We start from the raw sequence: 20,873 nt of genomic DNA, 5'->3' as shown, positions 1-20,873 counted from the left end.
GTTTTTCGCATACGGTGCTTTAATTGCAGGTGAATATGGCACTGTAGCCTTCAAGGCTTTCAATGCAGTTGAATAAGAAGCCTTTGCATGCAGTGCTGTAATTGGAGTTGAATGGAGGGCTATAGTGAGGTCTCATTTTCAGTGGCATAAGATGAGAGGTTAGTGCACGAGGTGTCTTTAATGCAGTTGAATAAGAGGTCATGGAATGCTGTTTAATAAACTTTGCAATTCTTTTATTGGCGTAAGATGCGAGGCGTGTTTATTGCAGTATAGAGGGAGGTTATAGGTTTCACCTGTGACCTTTTGACCTGTGACCTTTGAACCCCCCCGTCCCCCCCCAGGCCTCAGCTCCAGGAGCCCCCTCAGTGAGACCAAAAGCACCTCCTCCTCCCTCTCCGCCCTCAGCGACTCCCTCAACGGCTCCGAGAGCAGTGACATCACCCACGCCCACGAGGAGCTCAAGAGCCTGCTGGCCCCGCCCTCGTCCGGGGGCAGCCAATCCGGATCGGGGGCAGAAGATAAATCTGAGAAAGGTATGCGCTCCTGAGAACACATGTTCTTTAACCTTGTGAAGACTATGATTTCTATTTTTATTAATTTTATGTTTCAAAATTCATGTTCTACAACTCCTTTGCCTTCAATTACCTGTAGTGATTGATATATCGGTTAATAATATTATAATCATATTTGCCATCTTACACAAGCAAGGGTAACAGCTCCCTGTGTATTAACAGGGGAAGTACATTGCCCGCATGAAAATGATATTTTCTTTCTTTCTCTTGTCTGGGTTGACCTTGGTGGTTCTGCGTGAATTGAGCCAATGACAGTCGTCTTGAATATCCAGATTTATTCTGGCGTATCACCAGAGTGTATTCACTTCCATCCCTGCAGCGCCGCGTGCCCTGTGCCACCCCACCCCAGCTCTTCTGTCTGTTCATATTTCAGTAGACATGCATCATAGCATTGCTATAATTCACCTGCTCTTCATGTGAATCCTGAATGGGATTTTGTTGGAAATAAAGTCTTCATAAGTTATATACTGTACAGTGCAGACCCTAATGATGTAGCAAACATTTCATTTTGGTAAGCCTCATAATGGCTTCCTTGACTTTCATCAGTGCAGCTCTGGTCCTCGTGTTGACCATTTCCAATAACAGACTCCAAATGCAATCGAAACTAGATACTGAAAGGTTTCTTATTCATGCACTAAGGAAGCGATTGAATACACCTGACTAATAAGCAATACTTCATAAGCCAGCTGTCCAATTAGTTTTGGGGCTCTAAAATGGGGAGACAATGTATAAAAAGGGATGTGTAATTCCTTCACGGATCACCTGATATGAATGTAAATACCCTGAAATGAAAGGTGACAGCTGCACTTTAAACTCATTTTTCATTGTTTCTTTTCAAATCCAATGTGTTGGAGTACAGAGCCACAAGAACAGACATTGTACCACTGTCCAAATACTTATGAACTGCACTGTAGTTGTGTATAAAGGTGGATAGCTAATGGAGGAATTGATGAGAAACTTTTTCCAAAGGACACAAGCACTGTCCCATCAGATTTTAACGCAGTACCCTGCCGGCCTTGACCGCTACATCCCAGTGCACTGTGGGATGCCGCCTCCCAGTGCACTGTGGGAACGCAACACACCTCCCTGGCCTCTGAAGACCCCCGTTTGTTCGCCCACAGGCTTGGAGTGCGTATTCTGCAACTTCGTGTGTAAGACGCGGACCATGTACGAGCGACACCTGCAGATCCACCTGATCACGCGCATGTTCGAGTGCGACGTCTGCCACAAGTTCATGAAGACGCCCGAGCAGCTGCTGGAGCACAAGAAGTGCCACACAGTCCCTACCGGAGGACTGAAGTAAGGAACGCAAGAGCAAGAGTCACCCTGCTCCCCAACTCCAACCACCCCCTCTCCTCTCCTCACGTCCTCCACTGCCCCAACACCAACCACCCTGCTCCCCAACACCAACCATCCCCTCTCCTCTCCTCACGTTCTCCACTGCCCCAACACCAACCACCCTGCTCCCCAACACCAACCATCCCCTCCCTCCTGTCCTCCTCCTCTGCCCAACTCTAACCATCCTCTCCCTTTCTCCTATCCTCCCTCTTTCCTTTCCCCCCTCAACTCCAGCCTTCTCCCTCCCTCCTTCTCTCCTCTCCTCCTTATGAAACATAGTCAACCTGTACTTTTGTCTACTTCTCCACTAAATCCATCCATCCTTTCACAGCTTTCACTCCTCTCCTGCACCTGTCACGGCCTCCCTCTCTCTACTTCTATTCAAATCCTCCCTGACTGAAAATTCACTCCATTCTCCACTCCTCCTCCTCCTCCTTAGCCCATCTCATCCCCTCTTCTCCTTCTCTTTGTGCACTTATATACCAGTGCTTCCCACACTTGGCTTGCCAGGGAGGTTTCAAACTGACACTTTAACAGATATACGATTTAGCGGAAGGGGTTTAATACCGTGTTCATTCACTTGTTGCCCGTCAGTCGTTTATTTGAGAATTTGTGGCAGTTGAATCTCTCTTGCTTTCAAGAGAAAAACACAGACAGGTGATTTGTTTGAAAAGTTGCGGATGAGGGCAGGGATACGTTAGTCTCTTCCATCTAAACCCCTCACAGTTCATACCATCGAGAGACCTGGCTCACTATATCAGTGTGAAGCAATGAGCGATTGATGGATAAATCAACTGAAGGTTTTATTTTATATACAAATTACCGTTGTGGATTTAGTCACTGATGGGAATTTATAATGAGGATAGTTTGGAGTTGGCTCAGTGAGCAGACACACACCTCCAGTGGAACAGTAACAGTAATGGACATGAACGTTTTTTGACAGGTTGTTAAGGAATTGATAAGTCGAACATGGTTCAGAATGCTTAACTAGACTGTGCCACATTATGGCAGTAACTGCACCGTTGCTGTTCCACTGTTACTTCATTTATACGTTAAAGCAAAAAGATTAATCAAGCACAAACGTAATGGGCCAGAAACTCTTAACAGTGCTGCTTTCTGGGAAAGTGAAACTCAGTATTACAATGCTATTCTCCCAGTGTGAGGGAGTGTATGCATACGTTTTTTTCTTCACCACAAACTCAGTGTGAATCCCCTTAGCCTTAATAATTAATTACCTATGCCTAATGAAAAAATTGTGACTGTCAGTCCCCGCGCTGTGTTTAACGTAATTAAATGATTGATGCCTGTTCACCGATGCAGGGTTCATTTACATAATACACAAAACAAAAAAAGTCTTTGCATTATGTTTTTCTTCAGTAGCAAAGGCTGTACGTACCACTTATTGTGTGTTGCTGCAGAGTTATTACCGAGTGGAGATCTTTTCATTCATTGCCCGTAATTAAATATTGATTCATGACTTTTAGTAGCTTCCCTGAATAATGTGCTAATGCAGGCTGTACGGTTGCAGCCAATCAAATCTCCATTTATTTACCCCGCCGGTAATCAGCCTGCTTTTGTGAGGGTGCGGAGACGTTTCTGTCACTCACTGCCATGAACCTCGGCCGCCACTCTCACCCAAACCGCCAGACGTTGCGTTCGTGGGAACGGTGCGCTAAAGCGTGTGGTTTCCGTCGCGGGAATCCGCCCCAGTCGGAGTAGAAGCAAGGGCCCGTCTGTGTCCTGCAAGTGGGCCATGACTTGTGCGTTTTGGCACTTTCCGCTCCCTCCATCCGTCGCTCACACAGACGGAGGTGCCAAATTAAACTTCTCTCACCCCTCCCCCGCATCCCCCCATACCCTCAGCGCGTGTTCTGGGGATGAAAAGTGGGCCATTTCATTCAGAAATGACCTGGTGGTCTGCGTTTCCTCCCGCTGTTGGGTGTACAAAACCCTCCAGGCCAGCAGTAGTGGCAGTATACAGACTCGCAACCGGAGCCAATACCAGTGCCCTCTCAGGGAAAACACCGACCACATCGCAGAATTAACCAATGAAAAAAAAACATCTGTTGTTGTGTGTGTATGTGTGGGGGGGAGGGGGCTCCTGAACCTGATCTTCAATGCACACGAGCACTGAGAGCCTTCAGGCCTGATGCTAAGGCCGACCAATCAGATGTAAGCCTTCAGGCCTGTTGCCAAAACCGACCAATCAGATCTAAGCCGTCAGGCCTGTTGCGAAGACCCACCAATCAGATGTGAGCCTTCAGACCTGTTGCTAAGACAGTCCTTTCTGTTCAACCAATCAGATGTAAGGTTAAAGGTTGTGCCCGGCATGGACACTGGTAGTTATGAATAAACAAGCTCAGATTTGGTTAGGCTAGCCCATGGCCTCAGTTGCCCTATCATAACAGTGTTAGCAGGGGGCAACCATGTAGGGTGTGGAAAAAGCAGGGTTATTATTTTAAATGGGGGACCAGTTCCTGCCCACTGACAGCATTGCATATATTCTGTCTTTCTTTCCTGTGTTTCTTGGACATATGATATTCTTTCCATTGAAACTGTGGCTAGGCTAACTCTGGTGGGGGAGGGGGGTGGTATTGGCAGGCACCAGCTGAAAGAGGGCAGGCTAGGGGGTCGTGGGATTGGCCGAGGCCAACAGTGGGGGGGTCCAGGGGGGCAAGGCAGGTCGGTCTCCTGTGTGGAGGTGGTTCGGGAGACAGGGGCTTCACCAATGGTTTCTGAGGTGATTCTGTTCTGCAGGGTTTGTGAAGCGCTTTGGGGCCCAGAGCAGATGAAAGGTGCTATTTAAATGTAAGTGCCATTCATTTATTCATTTACCTACACATAAATCCTGTTCCCTCCTGTCTGTGCAGCCGCACCAACACTCACACGTACACATGCACACGAGAAAGCAGAACGCACTAACTCAGGTCTCAGCAAGTCCCCGCCCCCCCTACATATGAGGGCGTATTTGATGTGTTTGGACAATGCGTGCTAACTCCACCAGTGTAACCTCTACGCCGTCTGTCTGGTGTGTGTGCGCGTGTGTGTGTGTGTGTGTGTGTGTGTGTCCTCTCTAGGTGTCCGTTCTGCATCTACTCCACCAACCGGCCGGCGGCCATGGAGTGTCACCTGAAGACGCACTACAAGATGGAGTACCGCTGCCGGATCTGCCAGGCCCTGAAGCCCAACCAGCTGGAGCTGGAGACGCACGTCCGCGGGCACCGGCTGGGCAACCACTACAAGTGCGAGCAGTGCGGCTACCTGTCCAAGACCGCCAACAAGCTGATCGAGCACGTGCGCGTGCACACGGGCGAGCGGCCCTTCCACTGCGACCAGTGCGGCTACAGCTGCAAACGCAAGGACAACCTCAACCTGCACAAGAAGCTGAAGCACGCCCCGCGCCAGACCTTCAGCTGCCCCGAGTGCCCCTTCGCCACCACCCACCCCTTCGTCTTCAGCCGCCACGTCAAGAAGCACCAGGGCGGCGACGGGGAGGAGCCCCCGGAACCCGCCCTCGGCCTGTCCGCCTGCCACGCCCTGCGGTCGGTGGCCCTGTCGGTCTCCGGGAAACAGCAGGAGGCTGGGCGGGCCCCTCGCTACCTCTCGGCCAAGTGCTCCTCCTCCTTCTCCTCCTCCTCTTGCTCCTTCTCCCTGCGCTACGAGGAGTACAGGAACTCGGAGCTGGCCCACCTCATCCCCCTCACCACCCTCTTCCCCCCGAGCCAGTTTGGGGGAGGGGGGACATTCCAGGCCCCTCCCCCGCCCCCCACCAGGCCGCGCCCAGCCTCCTCCTGCTCCTCGCCCTCCTTGCTCTCCTCCCCGTCCCCCACCTCCTTCAAGCACTCCTTTCTGGCCTACCTGGGGCTCAGGGAGCGAGCGGAGGCGGTGTGAAGCTCCTCCTGCCACCTCCTGCCACCTCCTCCAGGACAGTGGGAGAAACAAACTGCTCCAATGTGGTCAGACCTTTCCAGTCCAGTCAAAATAACATGCTGGGTTTAAACAAAAACAAACAAAAAAAAACAAGTGAAGGTACCTAAAGAAATGCATTTATAAAAAAGCTATATGTGCTTCAGTTAAATCAAAGCTGCTTTTCTTCTCCATTAATCAATGACTATTATTATTATTTTTGTTTTTACAGTTTTATTTTTATTTGTATTTTTTTACTCGGATATCAAGTTATGACTGAGCAGGAACCCACCGCATTACCTGAAAATGTGTCCTGCAACAGCAAATATGGAGAAAAGACGGAACCACATACGTGCTGCATACATGTGTATTTTTGTCTTAATCAAATCATTAGAATGCATGCTTGCGTATGTGCTCCAGTTTAGTGTTTTGATTATTAGGAAAGACACATTTTTTTTTTCTTTTTCTTTTTAGCTCCACAGACTAAAACGTCCACGAAACTCTTTTTCCAATTTTGCAAAGCAATGTATCACTTAACCGGTATAAGCATACTGTATATATTTTTGTAGCCTTCTAGCCGTTTTTTTTAACGGTGGTATACCATGGGCAATCAGCCATCTGCAGAATTGGACACATTTCAGGTTGTAACTAACATTTTTCATTCGCTGTGCAAGCAATCGCATACTGGGGCTCAAGTGATGTTTTCAAGGTCCAAGCAACGGTGAAATGACACGAATGTCCAGTCATGACAGGGGTTCAGTCTAATTAATCCGTTTTCTGTTCAAGCACTGCTCAAACTGCACACACGTGAGATAAAACCAGTCAAATGCGGTCAATGCGTTTTTCGCCATTTGGCTTTTTTGGACCATACTACCCATCCATAGTTTGGAACAAAGAGATCTGTCAACCATGTTTTATTCTGGAAAAGAGGAACAAGCAAACTTTCAAAAGAAAATTTAACAAAGATTTTTTTTTTTTTTTTTTAACTAGCCGCGCTTGTGGCGGTAGTTTCAAACGCTCTCAGCCAGAGATGTATACTAAAGTGTACTTTGCTGTTGGCAGTATAGGGGAGTGGAGTCACTCTACGCAAAAATTGTTTAGGTTTCATTCCAGTACTTAACACATAACATAATGTGTCATAGTGTATTTTAACACACCCCGATTTTCCATTCACTGTAATTGTATCATGGAGGCGACAGGCTGGGGGTATCTGCCCAATCTCCCTGTCCCTCGAACAGTGCCGATATAATGGTGCTTTTTGGAGCTTTTGTAATCTGTATAATAATCGTTCCAAAATGACTTGAATGAATGTATTGCTTTTTAATGTAAATGTGGAAAGTGATGCTGAGGTAGACGTGAAGAGTGATCTTTCAGATATTGGTGGCCTTCTGTTTGTGTTCTTTATCCAAACAAGCTTTTTTTCTTTTTTAAGTACAAAATTTTGACCCAAATACTTTCTAAGAACCCAATTTTGGGTGGGTGTGGTGGGAGGAGGGGAGGAGGGGAGGAGGGGGGGGAGGGGCAAAGTAGCAGCTGTTCCTTCCCGCAATGCAGTGTGCCTGTCTGGCCACTGTTCATGTGTGTGAGGCATCATGGGATATTGTCTTGTGTAATGCCCCTTTCCAAATCAAATCAGCACTTATTGTCATCCTTTCAGTTGGAAATAGCACTTGTTTTATTCATAGTAGTCAAAATATGTAATTAATGAACAGCTACTTTAAATTTCTAATCTCTAAATTATGTCTGTTGTGTATTGGCTGGTTTAGTGTAACGGAAATTATTTGGCCACCCAAGGATGCACTTAAGATTAATGACAATAAATTGCGCAACAGGTTCCAAAAAGGTTTCGTAGAATTTAAATGAATACTTCTTTTATTTCGATGATGTCAATTTATATGTGCTTTTTGTATTGTTAAATCCCTTGCAGTGGTATGAATCAAATCACAAAGTACTCTTTAATTGTTGTTGAGGTGTTGCGGTTTTGATTTCTGGTTAAAAATCAGAGGAAAAAGAAGAGTAAATCAAAAATAAAAACAAATAAGCTTGGTTGTACATTAGAATTTCTGATCGTGCAGTAATTCCCGTTTAACCCAAAATGGAGGAAAACTATGAATTTGTAAATAAAGCCCTCTGTTGGATTTGGGTACATAGCTAGATGAGGTCAAATCCTGGGCATTGTAGCACAGGCTAAATACAGAACTAAATAAGGCAATTTTGCACAGTGCTTTTGTCTTGCACTATTTTATATTTGTCAATACAAAAGTTTAAGTCTTGCAACAAATGCAATTATAACTGAGATTTGACACTCACCGCATCTTCATATGGCGTAAAAAAAACCAACCCAAAATCACAAATTGCTAGATTCTGGAAGATATGAACACCTTGTGTAAGAATTAACACCCATATTTCCTAAGTGGTCTTCAAGCCAAAATGGTTTGCTCTGTGTAAAGGGATTGTTCGCTTCCATGTATTAATGTTTCCGTTCCCTTATTCTTATGTACGTTTTGTTTTGTTTTGTTTGGTCAAATGGAAATGAATGCTATAAATGGTGGGTTGTAAAGACTAAAAAGAGAAGTGAAAAAAGAAACGGGGCTGCGCTTTTAGGATTGAATCCAGTCGTTCATGAATTAAGAGAGGGGGGCAGGGGTGCAGTTTTATATACAGTAGGCGACCTCTGACCTCCCTCCATCGTTCCTCTATGTAAATGTACAGCATGCAGCCCTGTTTTTGCTATGTTCTACTGGTCCAGGGTTCTGGCGGAGTTTGCACAGAGCTCCTCGTCCCTGCGTTATGTTTTATACTCTAGTGCCACTTGGTGGAGGGGAACACCCTGAGACCACTGAGAATGAGTCAAACTGATTTTCAGCTCCTAGGAGGAAAAAAAACGAAAAGATAAAAAACAGAAAAAAAGACTGACACCTTATTTGTCTGCCTTTGAAAAATACGTCATATAATCTAAGATGGCTGCACTTTCACACCGCTGAGCGTGTGATGGACAGACGGGCTGCGGCCTGTCCTTTCTATACCGATATTTCTACGCACTTGGTTCTGCTCTTATTTGCTTAAGTGTAAGCAGCACAGTGATTTAAAGTTACCGCTTAACTACCTTTTTAGCACTATGGCAGATGCATGGTATTACGAAGCCTAGCTGTTAGCACTTACAATTCTTTTGTCGTTTAATTTTTTTTGTTTGCATTCGGCCGCGCACTTGGTGCTCGGCACTGTTTGATCTGTTGGGTTTTACTTTCGGCTGTTTCTCTGCTTGTTGACGCCCAGTGTATCTTTTCTTTTTAGTTTATCTTCTTGAAACTCAGTTTAACAGGTATATTCTGTATAAAGCTTTTTTTATCGCTTCATCTTAAAGGCTGTACAGGGTTGTTTGTGACGATGAATGGTTATTAGATCATTTGTATTTTTTGTTTTATGGTTGTTTTTTTTTGTTTTGTTTTTTTATTTGTTTTTATTTGTTTTTGGCATTTTGATTTCAGATTGCCAGTTCTCAATGTAACAGGATTTTGAAGTAAAGCTTACATCAGATATTACAATGTGGTATTTTGTCTTTTTGAATGTTCAGAATTTTTGCTAACGCCATTTTTCACAGCTATGGGTCAATACCAGCCTGTTTGCCACTTGCAGCTCTTAAATATTATTTGAAGTGTGTCGCAGTGTTACTTTAGAAGGTTTCCTGAAAGGATATGTCCATTGCTTATCCAGCCATCTGCTTTTACTGCACTTAAAAACCAAGTGTTTTGACTGCAAGCTGGTGATAAAAACAAAAAACCAAAAAAAAAACATTAGCACGGCCTGGATTTTTGTCAGACAGACGAATCTCTGATTTTCAAAGCTTTGGTTAATAGTAATGAAAGTAGCACCCACTCAACACACACACACACACACACACACACACACACACCTCCTCCAGGGGAAAGTGGGCACTTTGCTAATGGAAACAGATGAAGGAGAGGCAGAGTGTTTGCCGACATTAGGCGACTCATTTATCAGTTTCCCCAGAGCCATGGAACACCTTGAAGCGCACGTCTCCTCGGCTAACGGGCTAACGTACGGTGCGTCTCAGAATGCTGACAACAAAAGCATAGCGGCTTTGAATTTCACATGTCGACATACTCGCTCCTGCATTCACTCAGTCGAATGTCTTGTCATAGCTGCAGACTATCAACACGAGGGCAAGCACCAAAAATAAAGGGATTAACTGGATCCAACCCCTCATAGCTGTAATAGCTGTAAGCCTTTTCAATGAAGGCAGATATATTCATGTCTATTTATTTATTTCATTCCTTTTTTTGTGGTGAGTCATTTCATTTCAGTCTCATGCTCAGCATCTCGCCTGAAAGGGAAGGAAGATTATGAAAAGGCTGTAATTGACTACCTTGGTGTGTACATGTATTAAACAAGACTGTTCAGTACAGGCTGTACACCGATGAGCCGAAACATCATCACCACCTATCCACTCCATGCCAGGGACCTATACCGACAGTCATGGACATGGGGCAATGCTCCATAAATGCTATACTGATGCTGTAGATTTGGTTAGAGGCATGTATTTCTTGTCTTTTCAATCACCACTTTATTGAATTAAAATGTTAAATGTTTTTGCTAGTCCAAAAAAAAAGAATCATTTTTGCTGTGTAATCTCGAGTAAAGAAGATGCCTGTTACTTTAATAAGCAGCACGATTCTATTGCACTATTCTACTAGACTTGCATATAAAAATAAGCATTGTAACTTGGGGAGAAGTTGTCCAAACTGGAGAGACTGCAATAGTGACCCCACAATAGTAATCTACATTAAAAATGGGGTATTGGAGAGTCAGTCTGGTTCTAGCTCTACAGTAAAAATGGGGTATTAGAGAGTCAGTCTGGTTCCAGCTCTACAGTAAAAACGGGCTATTGGAGAGTCAGTCTGGTTCCAGCTCTACAGTAAAAACGGGGTATTGGAGAGTCAGCCTGGTTCCAGCTCTACAGTAAAAATGGGCTATTGGAGAGTCAGTCTGGTTCTGCCTGTACAGCAGAATAGGAGGCCTGTTCCTGAGCTAGCTTGGTTCCAGCCGGCACCAGAGGGGAAGTGTGGTGCTTGTGAGTCAGTCTGGTAGGTGGGTGCAGAAATGATAGATGAGGTTGACCTAAGCCTCCCGTAGGCATGTCAGCAAACACTCTGCCCTAAGATCACTCGCCTCTTTTACTTTTCATTTCGCTACTGCTTGGTTCACTGCATTGTTTGCCATGGGAAACACGTGGGAGGATGTTTTTACCTTCGGCTCGAGCTTCTCTCAACCGCTGGTGGTGGGATATTGTGCAGTCGGGCTTGTGTTCTGACATCGCCGGTCAACTATCGGAGTGCAGAGGTCAGCTCTGAGAAGGGTTCTGTTTCGTCTGGTCCAGTCGTTTGTCCGCGCCTCTTTGTGTCTCACTCCTTTCTGGTCTGCATTGAAATTACTGAGTCTGGACTGGCAAGTGCATCCAAGGCTGAGACCCTGTTTAATTGGTGAGACTCTTTTTTTTACGGTCTTTATAGCGAAGATCTTCTCCTTGGTATTTGAAGCAGATAATTATAACTTAAAAGCAGTGCTCCTGGCAATGTGTGCTCTGCCTCTAGCTGACCCTCGCCAGATGCGGAGGTGTTGATTAGAATGTGTGTGTGCGCGTGTGTGTGTGTGTTTGGGGAGGGGAGGGGAGGGGGGGGGGGGGGGGGACCTGACTCAACTGAAGCAGCTCTTCAGGCAAAAAAGCCTCCCACAAATTACAACACAGATGCCACTGTACTTCCACCTGCTCCTCCACCACTGCGAGGTCACTCTGACACACACACACGCACGCACGCACGCATGCACACGCTCACACACACACACACACACACACACACCTCAATCACAGTTGCACTCACTTACATAAACAAACATTGCATGCATGCACATAAACAAAGCAAGCATAAACATACAAACACACATACAGTCTGTACCTTAATCAGCCCTGCACTCACTCGCATACACACACATGCAGTACAGTACACATATGCACATAATCACACACCAAACAAATGCACACGCAAAAGCACACACACATACGCACCTCAATCACGTTCACACTGGCTCGCATAGACAGTCATACAGTGCACATAATTGCACAAACTGAGCAACACACACACACACAGCACAGCATCAGTCACAAGAGCTTATTTAAAATATTTCCAGATGTTAATTTCATAGGGAGCAATTCTGCTGGCTTTGCAATTCCTTTTCTGCAATGTTTTAGAGCAGCTCACACTAAAACTTCAACCTCTAAACATCAGATGCAAGAGAATATCAGCTTTATGAATCCATTATTCCAAAATATTTTATCTTTGTGTTTGACGGTGAGGGAATTAATCTGCAGATAAGCATCTACTGTACATGTATGATGATTAAAAGATCTATCACAAAGCAAACCCCACATATCAAGATTGTTTATCGCATACAACATCCCACCCTGTCAAAATAAAAGGTGTCCCTTAATTATGAATTGTCCCTCCTGAACTCTTACAGCAGGAAATCGACAGTGTTCCGACAAGATTTTCTGCTTTTAGTTGAAAGGTTTTGTCTTTCTTTTTTTTTGTCCACCACAATATCCTCCAATTGGAGCTGTCCACACAGTGCTAACCTCTGACAGCACCTTGCAGCAGTTAGCTGCCACTGATCAATAGTGTGTTAGCTTTTTGTTTGTAAGTTCAGCCTGCCTGGCTGGCTTATTACAGCTGGTTCAAGTCATGAGGGAGCGCACCGAGTGGAGATTTTCCGGAGGAGCTACCCCTGTTTGCCAAAAGTGTAATCCCACAGTGACCCGGGCTGACCCGCCCTGAGAGAAAAGCTGCTTATAGAGAGAGAGTGTGTCTCTGGGACAGGCAGCGGCCTGGCACTGGCCCTCCCCCTCCCTCCCTCACCCCCCCCTCGCTTAGCCCCCGCCCCCGCAACACGTCGATGTCTCAGCCCCCCCCCCATGCCACCCACCGCGTCCGCGCGTTAAAGGCGCAGGGAAGCGCTCCACTTCCTCGCTCCCGTCCACGTTAGCGAACGCAGTCGGCGGACCGTGCGCTGAACGCCTTTTAGAAGGCTGGCGGCACGGAGCTCACGTGCCGGCAGGGAGACGAGGCGGAGGAGGGGGGGGGGCGTACTGAGAGTTATACACACCACATACTGTTCAGACTGTGGATGTGTGTTCATACAAATATACTCTATATGCGGAAATGTTTCATCTCAGACACACTTCCTATTTCATGTTTATATACACACTCACACACAGGTTGCAGGGCTGACACTGCTGTTGTACTCTTAAGGAAGGTACGTATCCTGAATTGCTTCAATATGAATCAAGCTGTAAAAATGGATACAAAGTAAAAAAAGAAAAAAAGAAACTGCTGATTTCCTGTGATTTTCACACACACAACAGTTTCTAGAGTTTGCACAGAATGGTGCGAAAAACAAAAAACTAACAGTGAGCAGCAGTTCTGCAGGAAGAAACGTGTTGTTAATGAGAGAGGTCAGAGGAGAATGGCCAGACTGGTCGAAGGAAGGTGACAGTAACACAAATAACCACACATTACGATAGTGATATGCAGAAGAGCATCTCTTAACAGACAACACGTCAAACCTCTAGGTGGATAGGCTACAGCAGCAGGGGACCAATAAGTCTAAAAGTCTAATAAATACCTAAAAAAGTTATCACTGAGTGCACATGATGAAATAAATCTACATGTTGTGATCTTCTCTCCCTTGTTTGTTCACAAAAAACACAAAACTGTTGATTAATGAAGAGCTGTTTCAGGGGTACACATATCAGAATCTCTCCCATATGGAGCGACTTCCAATGATGGCTGACACACAGTAATACGCGGCATGGCGTTTGGCCCGCCCGTCACCCGCACACTTCCACTCTCACCAGTTTGCTCATACCGACAGGCAGTGCCCCAGACGCTCCCAGCTGACCCCGGACCATGGGAGCCGAGTCCTCTCACGACCCCCGCGGTGTCCTCTCCCCGACCGAGCGGAGAGGGACACGCAACAGTCTGCTCGCCCAGCGAGGGGTCTGCCGACCGAGCGAGCTCCAGCACTGCAGCGGGAGACAGAACGAGAATACCCACAATCCCCTGGGACCGCGTCGGGCCGCGGGACCTCGAAACACGCAGACAACATGAGCGTGCGCCTGACCCCACACCGCTACTCAAAGCCCCTGGAAAATGTTTGGTCCCATAGTGATTCGGGCTCTATTTAATTTGTGTGTGTGTGTGTGTGAGTGTGGGTTTGTTCTCAGACCAAATTTAATTAGTCATCCGTCACATCCACATCCACAGCAGCTGGCAATGCTTTCTGTAACATGGCTGTGATTCACTAGCATGGGTATCACACCTTGCTTAAGCAGCCTGGAGCCTCCCGGCGATGCATGGATACAGTGGGCTGCTCCAGGTCAAACGCTCGCACACAATCCCTGGGCGTGTGTCTCGCCACTGACTGGCATGCCTCCAGCTAGACTGTTCTGCTTTGCCTGTCAATCAAAATGATCCATGTTACAAATATTAAGAGACAAACCAGTTGAAGACACAAAGACAGGAACTAACAGATATTTAATGTGTTATTATAATGAAACACAGGCTTAAATACATACAGTACATACATACATTCATATACGCACATACAGTACACACACACATACATACACCCAGGCATACACACACACACTCACACACACACACACACACACATACGCACATACAGTACACACACACATACATACACCCAGGCACACACACACACTCACACACATGCACATACAGTACATATTCACATACATGCATGCACTCACTCACACACACACACACACACACACACACACACACATACGTAAATCCTCTGTGACTGAATATTACACACGTTTAATACGCTCTGCAGTCTCCTAGCACAGGACCAAGCATGTCCTGTGCCATAGTCCCTGTTCATTTCCTGTGACATCAGGTCAGCGCACAAAAACGAGTCTCTCTTACCCACAGCTTCTCGCGCACACTCCCCTGTCACCTTAATTGGATGGAAACCTTGAGCAAAACAAACATGGAGCCCTGGGTTCAGGAAGAAAACCTGGCTATGGAAGAAGCTTTTCAGAGTGCGATGGGGGACGGCAGTCTGCAGACATGCACAAAAGAAAAAAAAAAAACACCTCCTACATCTTGTTTTTGTCGGACAGAGATATGACGTTTATTTAATGCCATCAATGCTGAACTTCCCCTCCTCCCATTCTGCTGCTGATGATGGAGTTTCAGCATTCCCCTGTGGGTTCCCTGGAGGGGCATTCTCTTCCTTTAATGTGACTGGGGAGAGATTACCCTTGCTCCTAATCTTGACAGTTTGGACTTGATTTTTAAATAATACTGAGCATTTAAGGCAGGGGTCATTCAATCTGGCCCTTGGATCCAAATCCAGCCTTGGTTTTCTTTCCTCCTGGATAATGAACTGAATAATTAGTGCTGCTGGTTGGCCAGACTGCCTTCACATCTAACTCCCAGGTAACGGGAGGGTTTTTTGGCCCTTGAGGACCGTGATAATCCCTGATTTAAGGCGCACCAGTCCAACAATTGATGTCCTTTTGCATCAACTTCCTTCAGCTACTCCCCCTTATTCTCCTCAGTTTTATATATCAGTGCTCACTGCTGCAACCTTCACTATCGATTTGGGAGAGCGCGGACAAGTATGCGCTGTTCTCCAAAGCTTGTGATACTTGCTACTTATCACACATTTTACCACAGGTGGAAAGTCCAGGGGTCAGAAAGTAAAAGTCCTTCCATATCTTTCTTTTCAGCCTGTTGATTTCACTAATTAGCTCTCCCTCCTTCCTGAAGAACTTGCTAATTAGCAAATCCAGCTGACTAGAACAAAATACTTGGGTGGACTTTTATATTCGGAACCTGAATGTTCCACGTATTTTACAACTGTTTTACAACCTGGCCCTGGCTTTCACCTTAAAATCAGCAAGTAAGCTGGCAAGGTGAGTTAACTGTTATCAACTGTTCAAAGTGATTACTTTTTAATGAATGACTTCTTCTACAAGGTGGCACGGATGGTGCAGTGGGTAGCACTGCCGCCTCACAGCAAGGAGGTCCTAGGTTCGAATCCCCGTTGGCCGGGGCCTCTCTGTGCGGAGTTTGCATGTTCTCCCTGTGTCTGCGTGGGTTTCCTCCGGGTACTCCGGTTTCCTCCCACAGTCCAAAGACATGCATGTTAGGCTGATTGGAGAGTCTAAATTGCCCGTAGGTGTGAGTGTGTGTGTGTGAATGGTGTGCCCTGCGATGGACTGGCGACCTGTCCAGGGTGTATTCCTGCCTTTCGCCCAATGTATGCTGGGATAGGCTCCAGCCCCCCTGCGACCCTGTTCAGGATAAGCGGGTTCAGATAATGGATGGATGGATGGATGGACGTCTTCTACAGGGAAAGTATTGACTGTTCTCATTTTGGTGGTTCTTCCCTTTGAGGTTTATTTATGTTCTACACCAGTGATGTGTTCTGGTTCCTGGTTCCTGGTTCTGGAGGGCCACAGGGTCTGCTGATTTTTGCTTTTGCCTTAATAGCAGTGAGCAACTAAGATCACTGTTCCACACTAACCATGGTAATATCTTACACCTAAAGTCAGAAGTGCAAGTTCTATGCAGGCACATTCATACACAGAGACGGAGAGTGGTTGCCATTGTTATAAACGGTGCTCTCCATTCTTTTATGTACGTTTTTTTCAAAAGATACATTTTCCCCTCTCCCCAAAAACCTCCAGCTCCTTTGTGTACTTTTACCATGTCCTCTTGGTCTGGCCTTTTCTAATGTCAGTGATGCAGACAGCGCAAGGTGGGGCTCGCAAGGCCAGGAGAATTGATTTAAGAGCTGAAGGGACTAGCGGGATTTGCGGCACTGAGAGCAGGCGAGTTTGACAGTCGCTGGCTGACTCCTCAAGCAGCGGCGGACACGTCCATTTCGCTGATAATCTCACAGAGAATTCTTGAATTTCATCGATCCTTTGGCGTATGATTCGATTAGGCTGAACGCATCCGGACATTGTGGCAGGCTAATTTGCCTTCTGATTATCAGTCATCTAGAAAACCGCCACAATGCCATCATTAAAGCCAATCAGATGGTACGGGGTCGAACCCTAATGATTCGGCATGATATCATTTGCGGTAGAACTGAAAGTCGCGTGGGTAAGATGAGACTTCATGCTGATGGAGCTGGTGTGCCTATGAAATTATAATTAGGTTCATAGTTAAATGTCTAATTGCGCATTGTCCTATGGAGTTCCTGCCACAGTCAGCATTGGGCCAATATTTGATTTGAGACCATGGCTCACCTGTGAAATTTGAATGTATTGTCTGTATCGGGTGGGGGGGGGGGGGGTTTTCCTCTGCCTGTCCTGTACCGAGTTCCTGTCTCCAGTCCTGTGTCATCCTGTCCTGCCTCTTCTCCTGCCTGCCCTGCCTGTCTGTGTCCAGCCCTGCTCCAGTCCACCTGCACATCTACCCATTTCCGTCCAAACCCTGCTCCTGCCCTTCACCCTCCTGTTCTAGTAAGTAAGTAAAAAAAAAATGATATAGCACCTTTCACAGACAGAGTCACAAAGTGCTTCACAGGATCAAATAAAAAATTTTTTTTTTAAAAAGTAATAACAATAATAATACATAAAAGAACAGTCAATATAACCAACAAATCACAAATAAACAAACATGAAATAAACGGAAATACAGTCACAAAAATGGCTAGACAAACTGAAGAGCCTGTCTGAAGAGATGTGACTTTAGCTGCTTTTTAAAAATTTCCACAGACGCCACAGCTCTTAAGTCCCTGCTTAAAGAGGCAGTTCACCCGACAGACATTAAAGTTTCCACTTACCCAGAGTACTATATCCATCCAGATACTTTTGCTGAGATGTCATGATGTTTTCTGGATTTCAGAGAGAATTCCACAATTTAGGTGCCACCGATTCGAAGGCTCAGTCACCTTTAGTTTTGAGCCTAGTGCGAGGGACAACCAGTAAGCCCTGATCAGAGACCTGCTGGCAACATATGGGTGGAGGAAATCATGAAGGTAAGTGTGATGTGATGACAAGAACCTTGAACTGGATCCTGAAATTGACAGGTAGCCAGTGTAAGATTGGAGTTATATGACATGACCTCCTGGACCTGGTCAGCAGCCTGGCAGCAGCATTTTGGACCAGTTGTAGACGGTCTAGAGATGATTTGCTGAGGCAGGTAAAAAGCGAGTTACAGTAGTCCAGGCGTGATGAAATAAAAACATGAATAATAATTTCCAGCTCAGAGTGTGATACAATAGACCTGAGTTTAGTAATGCTTCTAAGGTGGAAAAAACATGTACGGGACAAAGACTTGTGCTCGTCAAGATGCATAGCCTGATCAAAGATAACACCAAGAGTTCTCAATTCCGAGCACACATTTGAATAAGAGGCCCAATATAATTAACAACATTAGAAACAATATTATCAGCAGCAATGATGAGGACTTCAGTTTTGTCTGCACTTAACTGAAGAAAGTTACTGGCCATCCAGTTCTTAATAGCAGACAAACAGTCATGCAGTACATTAAGTTTATCATCCTGTCAGGTTTAAAAGAAAGATATAACTGAATGTCGTCCGCATAGCAATGGTAGGAAATACCTTTGAATTTGCTAATAATGACACCTAAAGGAAGCATGTACAGAGCAAACAAAATCGGACCCAGAACAGAACCCTGAGGGACACCACAGGATAAGGCAGCAGACTCAGATTTGTAGGGGCCAACAGCCACGGAAAAACTCCTATCAGAGAGATAAAATGAGAACCAATCTAGAGCGCTCCCAGAGACACCCACCCACTCATTAAGCCTATCTATCAAAATGAGGTTATCCACAGTATCAAAAGCTGCACTGAGATCCAGCAGCACCGGGATAGAGCAGTCACCAGCATCAGAGGACATCGTAATGTCATTCGAAACTCTGAGAAGAGCCGTTTCTGTCGAGTGCTTCTGGCGAAAACCAGACTGGAAATTGTCAAGAATGTTGTGGTGATGTAAAACATCAGTGAGCTGATAGGCAACTATTTTTTCAAAAAAATTTGAAATAAAAGGCTGCTTGGATATAGGCCTATAGTTCTTGGGAAGAGATGGGTCTAGGTTAGGTTTTTTAAGGAGCGGCTGGACAACTGCCTGTTTAAAATAGGAGGGGACGCAACCAGATTCCAGCAAGCATTTTGGCAGACGCTCTTATCCAGAGCAACGTACAGTTGATTAGATTAAGCAGGAGACAATCCTCCCCTGGAGCAATGCAGGGTCAAGGGCCTTGCTCAAGGGCCCAACAGCTGTACAGATCTTATTGTGGTTACACCGGGATTAGAACCACCGACCTTGCGTATCCCAGTCCTGTACCTTAACCACTACGTTACAGGCCGCCCCCGATGTTGGAAGATGTTGGTAAGATGTCTAAAGGGGTGGAGGGCTGGAGGAAGATTTCATAGAGCTCACTAGATCAGTTAGGTCTTGCAGGGAGATGGGAGAAAAACAACTCAGAATAGACTGTTGGGTAGGACATACAGGAAGGGTGGAGGAAAAGGGTATGATTCTAGACCTGACACTAGCAACCTTGTCCACAAAAAATGAAAGAAAATTTGAAAAAGCAGGTACAGCAGGAGGTGCAGGGCTGATGATGTTATTGATTGTGTCAAAAAGGACTTTTGGATGTCGCCTACTAGAGGAGATAAGATTGGTGAAATACTTGGCCCTTGCGTCCTTAACCATGCCGTTAAATTCAGCTAAAAGTTATTTTACGTAATTGCGATGAACCCGGAGCTTGGTGGAAATCCAGAAGCGATCCACTCTCCGACATTTGCATCTAAAACAACGGATATCGTCTCCTGCCTGCCCTGCCTGTCTGTGTCCAGCCCTGCTCCAGCCCACCTGCCTGTCTACCCATATCCGTCCAAGCCCATCTCCTGCCCTCCTGTTCTCCTGCCCCACTGACTGACTCCTGCCTGGTTCTGGACTTCACCCTGCCTTCTCCATATTGCTCTAGTTGCTTGGACTTTGACCCCTGCCTGGACATGGTTATGATTCTGCCTGACATGCACTATTCTTATTGCTGGAGACCTGTTTCTGTGAACATCGAATAAAACCTGCCATCTATTACATCCTGGTGTCTGCGTGTGGTTCTGATTGGTTCCCGAACAGAACCATCTGGCCAGCATGGAACCAGCAGACCTACGACAGGAATCTTCGCTACCTGGGCGCTAACAATTTTTTTGGCCATTTGCGCTCTTTTTGTGAGTTTTCCTTTTTAATTATTTATGTGCAAAAGCCATTTTGTTGTTTTTCATATGGTTCAGAGAATGCTCAAAGTCAAAGAAAGCATTCTAAAATGTGGTCATCGAATGAAAAGCTTGTTTATTTGTTGGCTTTGCTAGGCAACAGGCAAAGTGACCTTCCACAGTTTGGCAGCGTGCGAGGAGCAGAGTGCTTCTTTCGTCCTTAGTGTAATCACATTATTGCGACCAAATCACACCACACTACAAAAAAAAAAAATGTTTTACTGTACTATTGTGGTCGAAAGAGTTTCCACAGTACTTTACAATAACACCCCCCATTGCTTGTAACTAAGGCACATTGAATTGTGGCTCTATAATAAAAGCAGCATGAAGGTGGTAGAATATTCATACAGAACTAGCAGCCTTTATGTCGGCTGAAAGGCAAATCACAGAAAGGAAAACACATTTGCGGGGCTCTGAAAAGATAATAATGAGAAGAAATAATACTTTAATATAATTTAGTGTCCCTGCTGTGCACCACACAACAGGAAGCCAAACTTGGTGTGATTGACTGGCACACATAGGGGCCTGTTTCAAGGGAAACGTTTTGGAGACAAGGGGGTAAAAAGCAGTGGCAGGGTAGAGTGTGTGTGTGTGTGTGTGTGTGCGTGGTGGTGGAGTATTTTAAGAAAGCAAAAGAGAACAGAGGTGTTTGGCAAGTGTGAAGCGTTTTAGTTAGCTGAACCACTTCTCAG

General features: G+C 45.7%; 1 protein-coding gene across 1 annotated transcript in view; it reads left to right on the top strand.

Annotated features, from left to right (window-relative positions):
* Positions 1-7,275, top strand: part of znf827 (zinc finger protein 827) — a 48,697-nt gene extending 41,422 nt beyond the window's left edge. Inside the window, exons 12-14 of the mRNA XM_061252382.1 lie at positions 342-533; positions 1,694-1,871; positions 4,988-7,275. Of these exons, the coding sequence (XP_061108366.1) occupies positions 342-533; positions 1,694-1,871; positions 4,988-5,801 (1,184 nt within the window). The 3' untranslated portion in view covers positions 5,802-7,275. The remainder of the gene's footprint in view (positions 1-341; positions 534-1,693; positions 1,872-4,987) is intronic.
* The last annotated feature ends 13,598 nt before the right edge of the window (positions 7,276-20,873 follow it).

This window comes from Conger conger, chromosome 8, assembly GCF_963514075.1.
Source record: "Conger conger chromosome 8, fConCon1.1, whole genome shotgun sequence".
Classification (NCBI taxonomy): Eukaryota; Metazoa; Chordata; class Actinopteri; order Anguilliformes; family Congridae; genus Conger; species Conger conger.
Note: the sequence above shows the minus strand (reverse complement) of the source record. Positions and strands in the feature narration are given on the sequence as shown.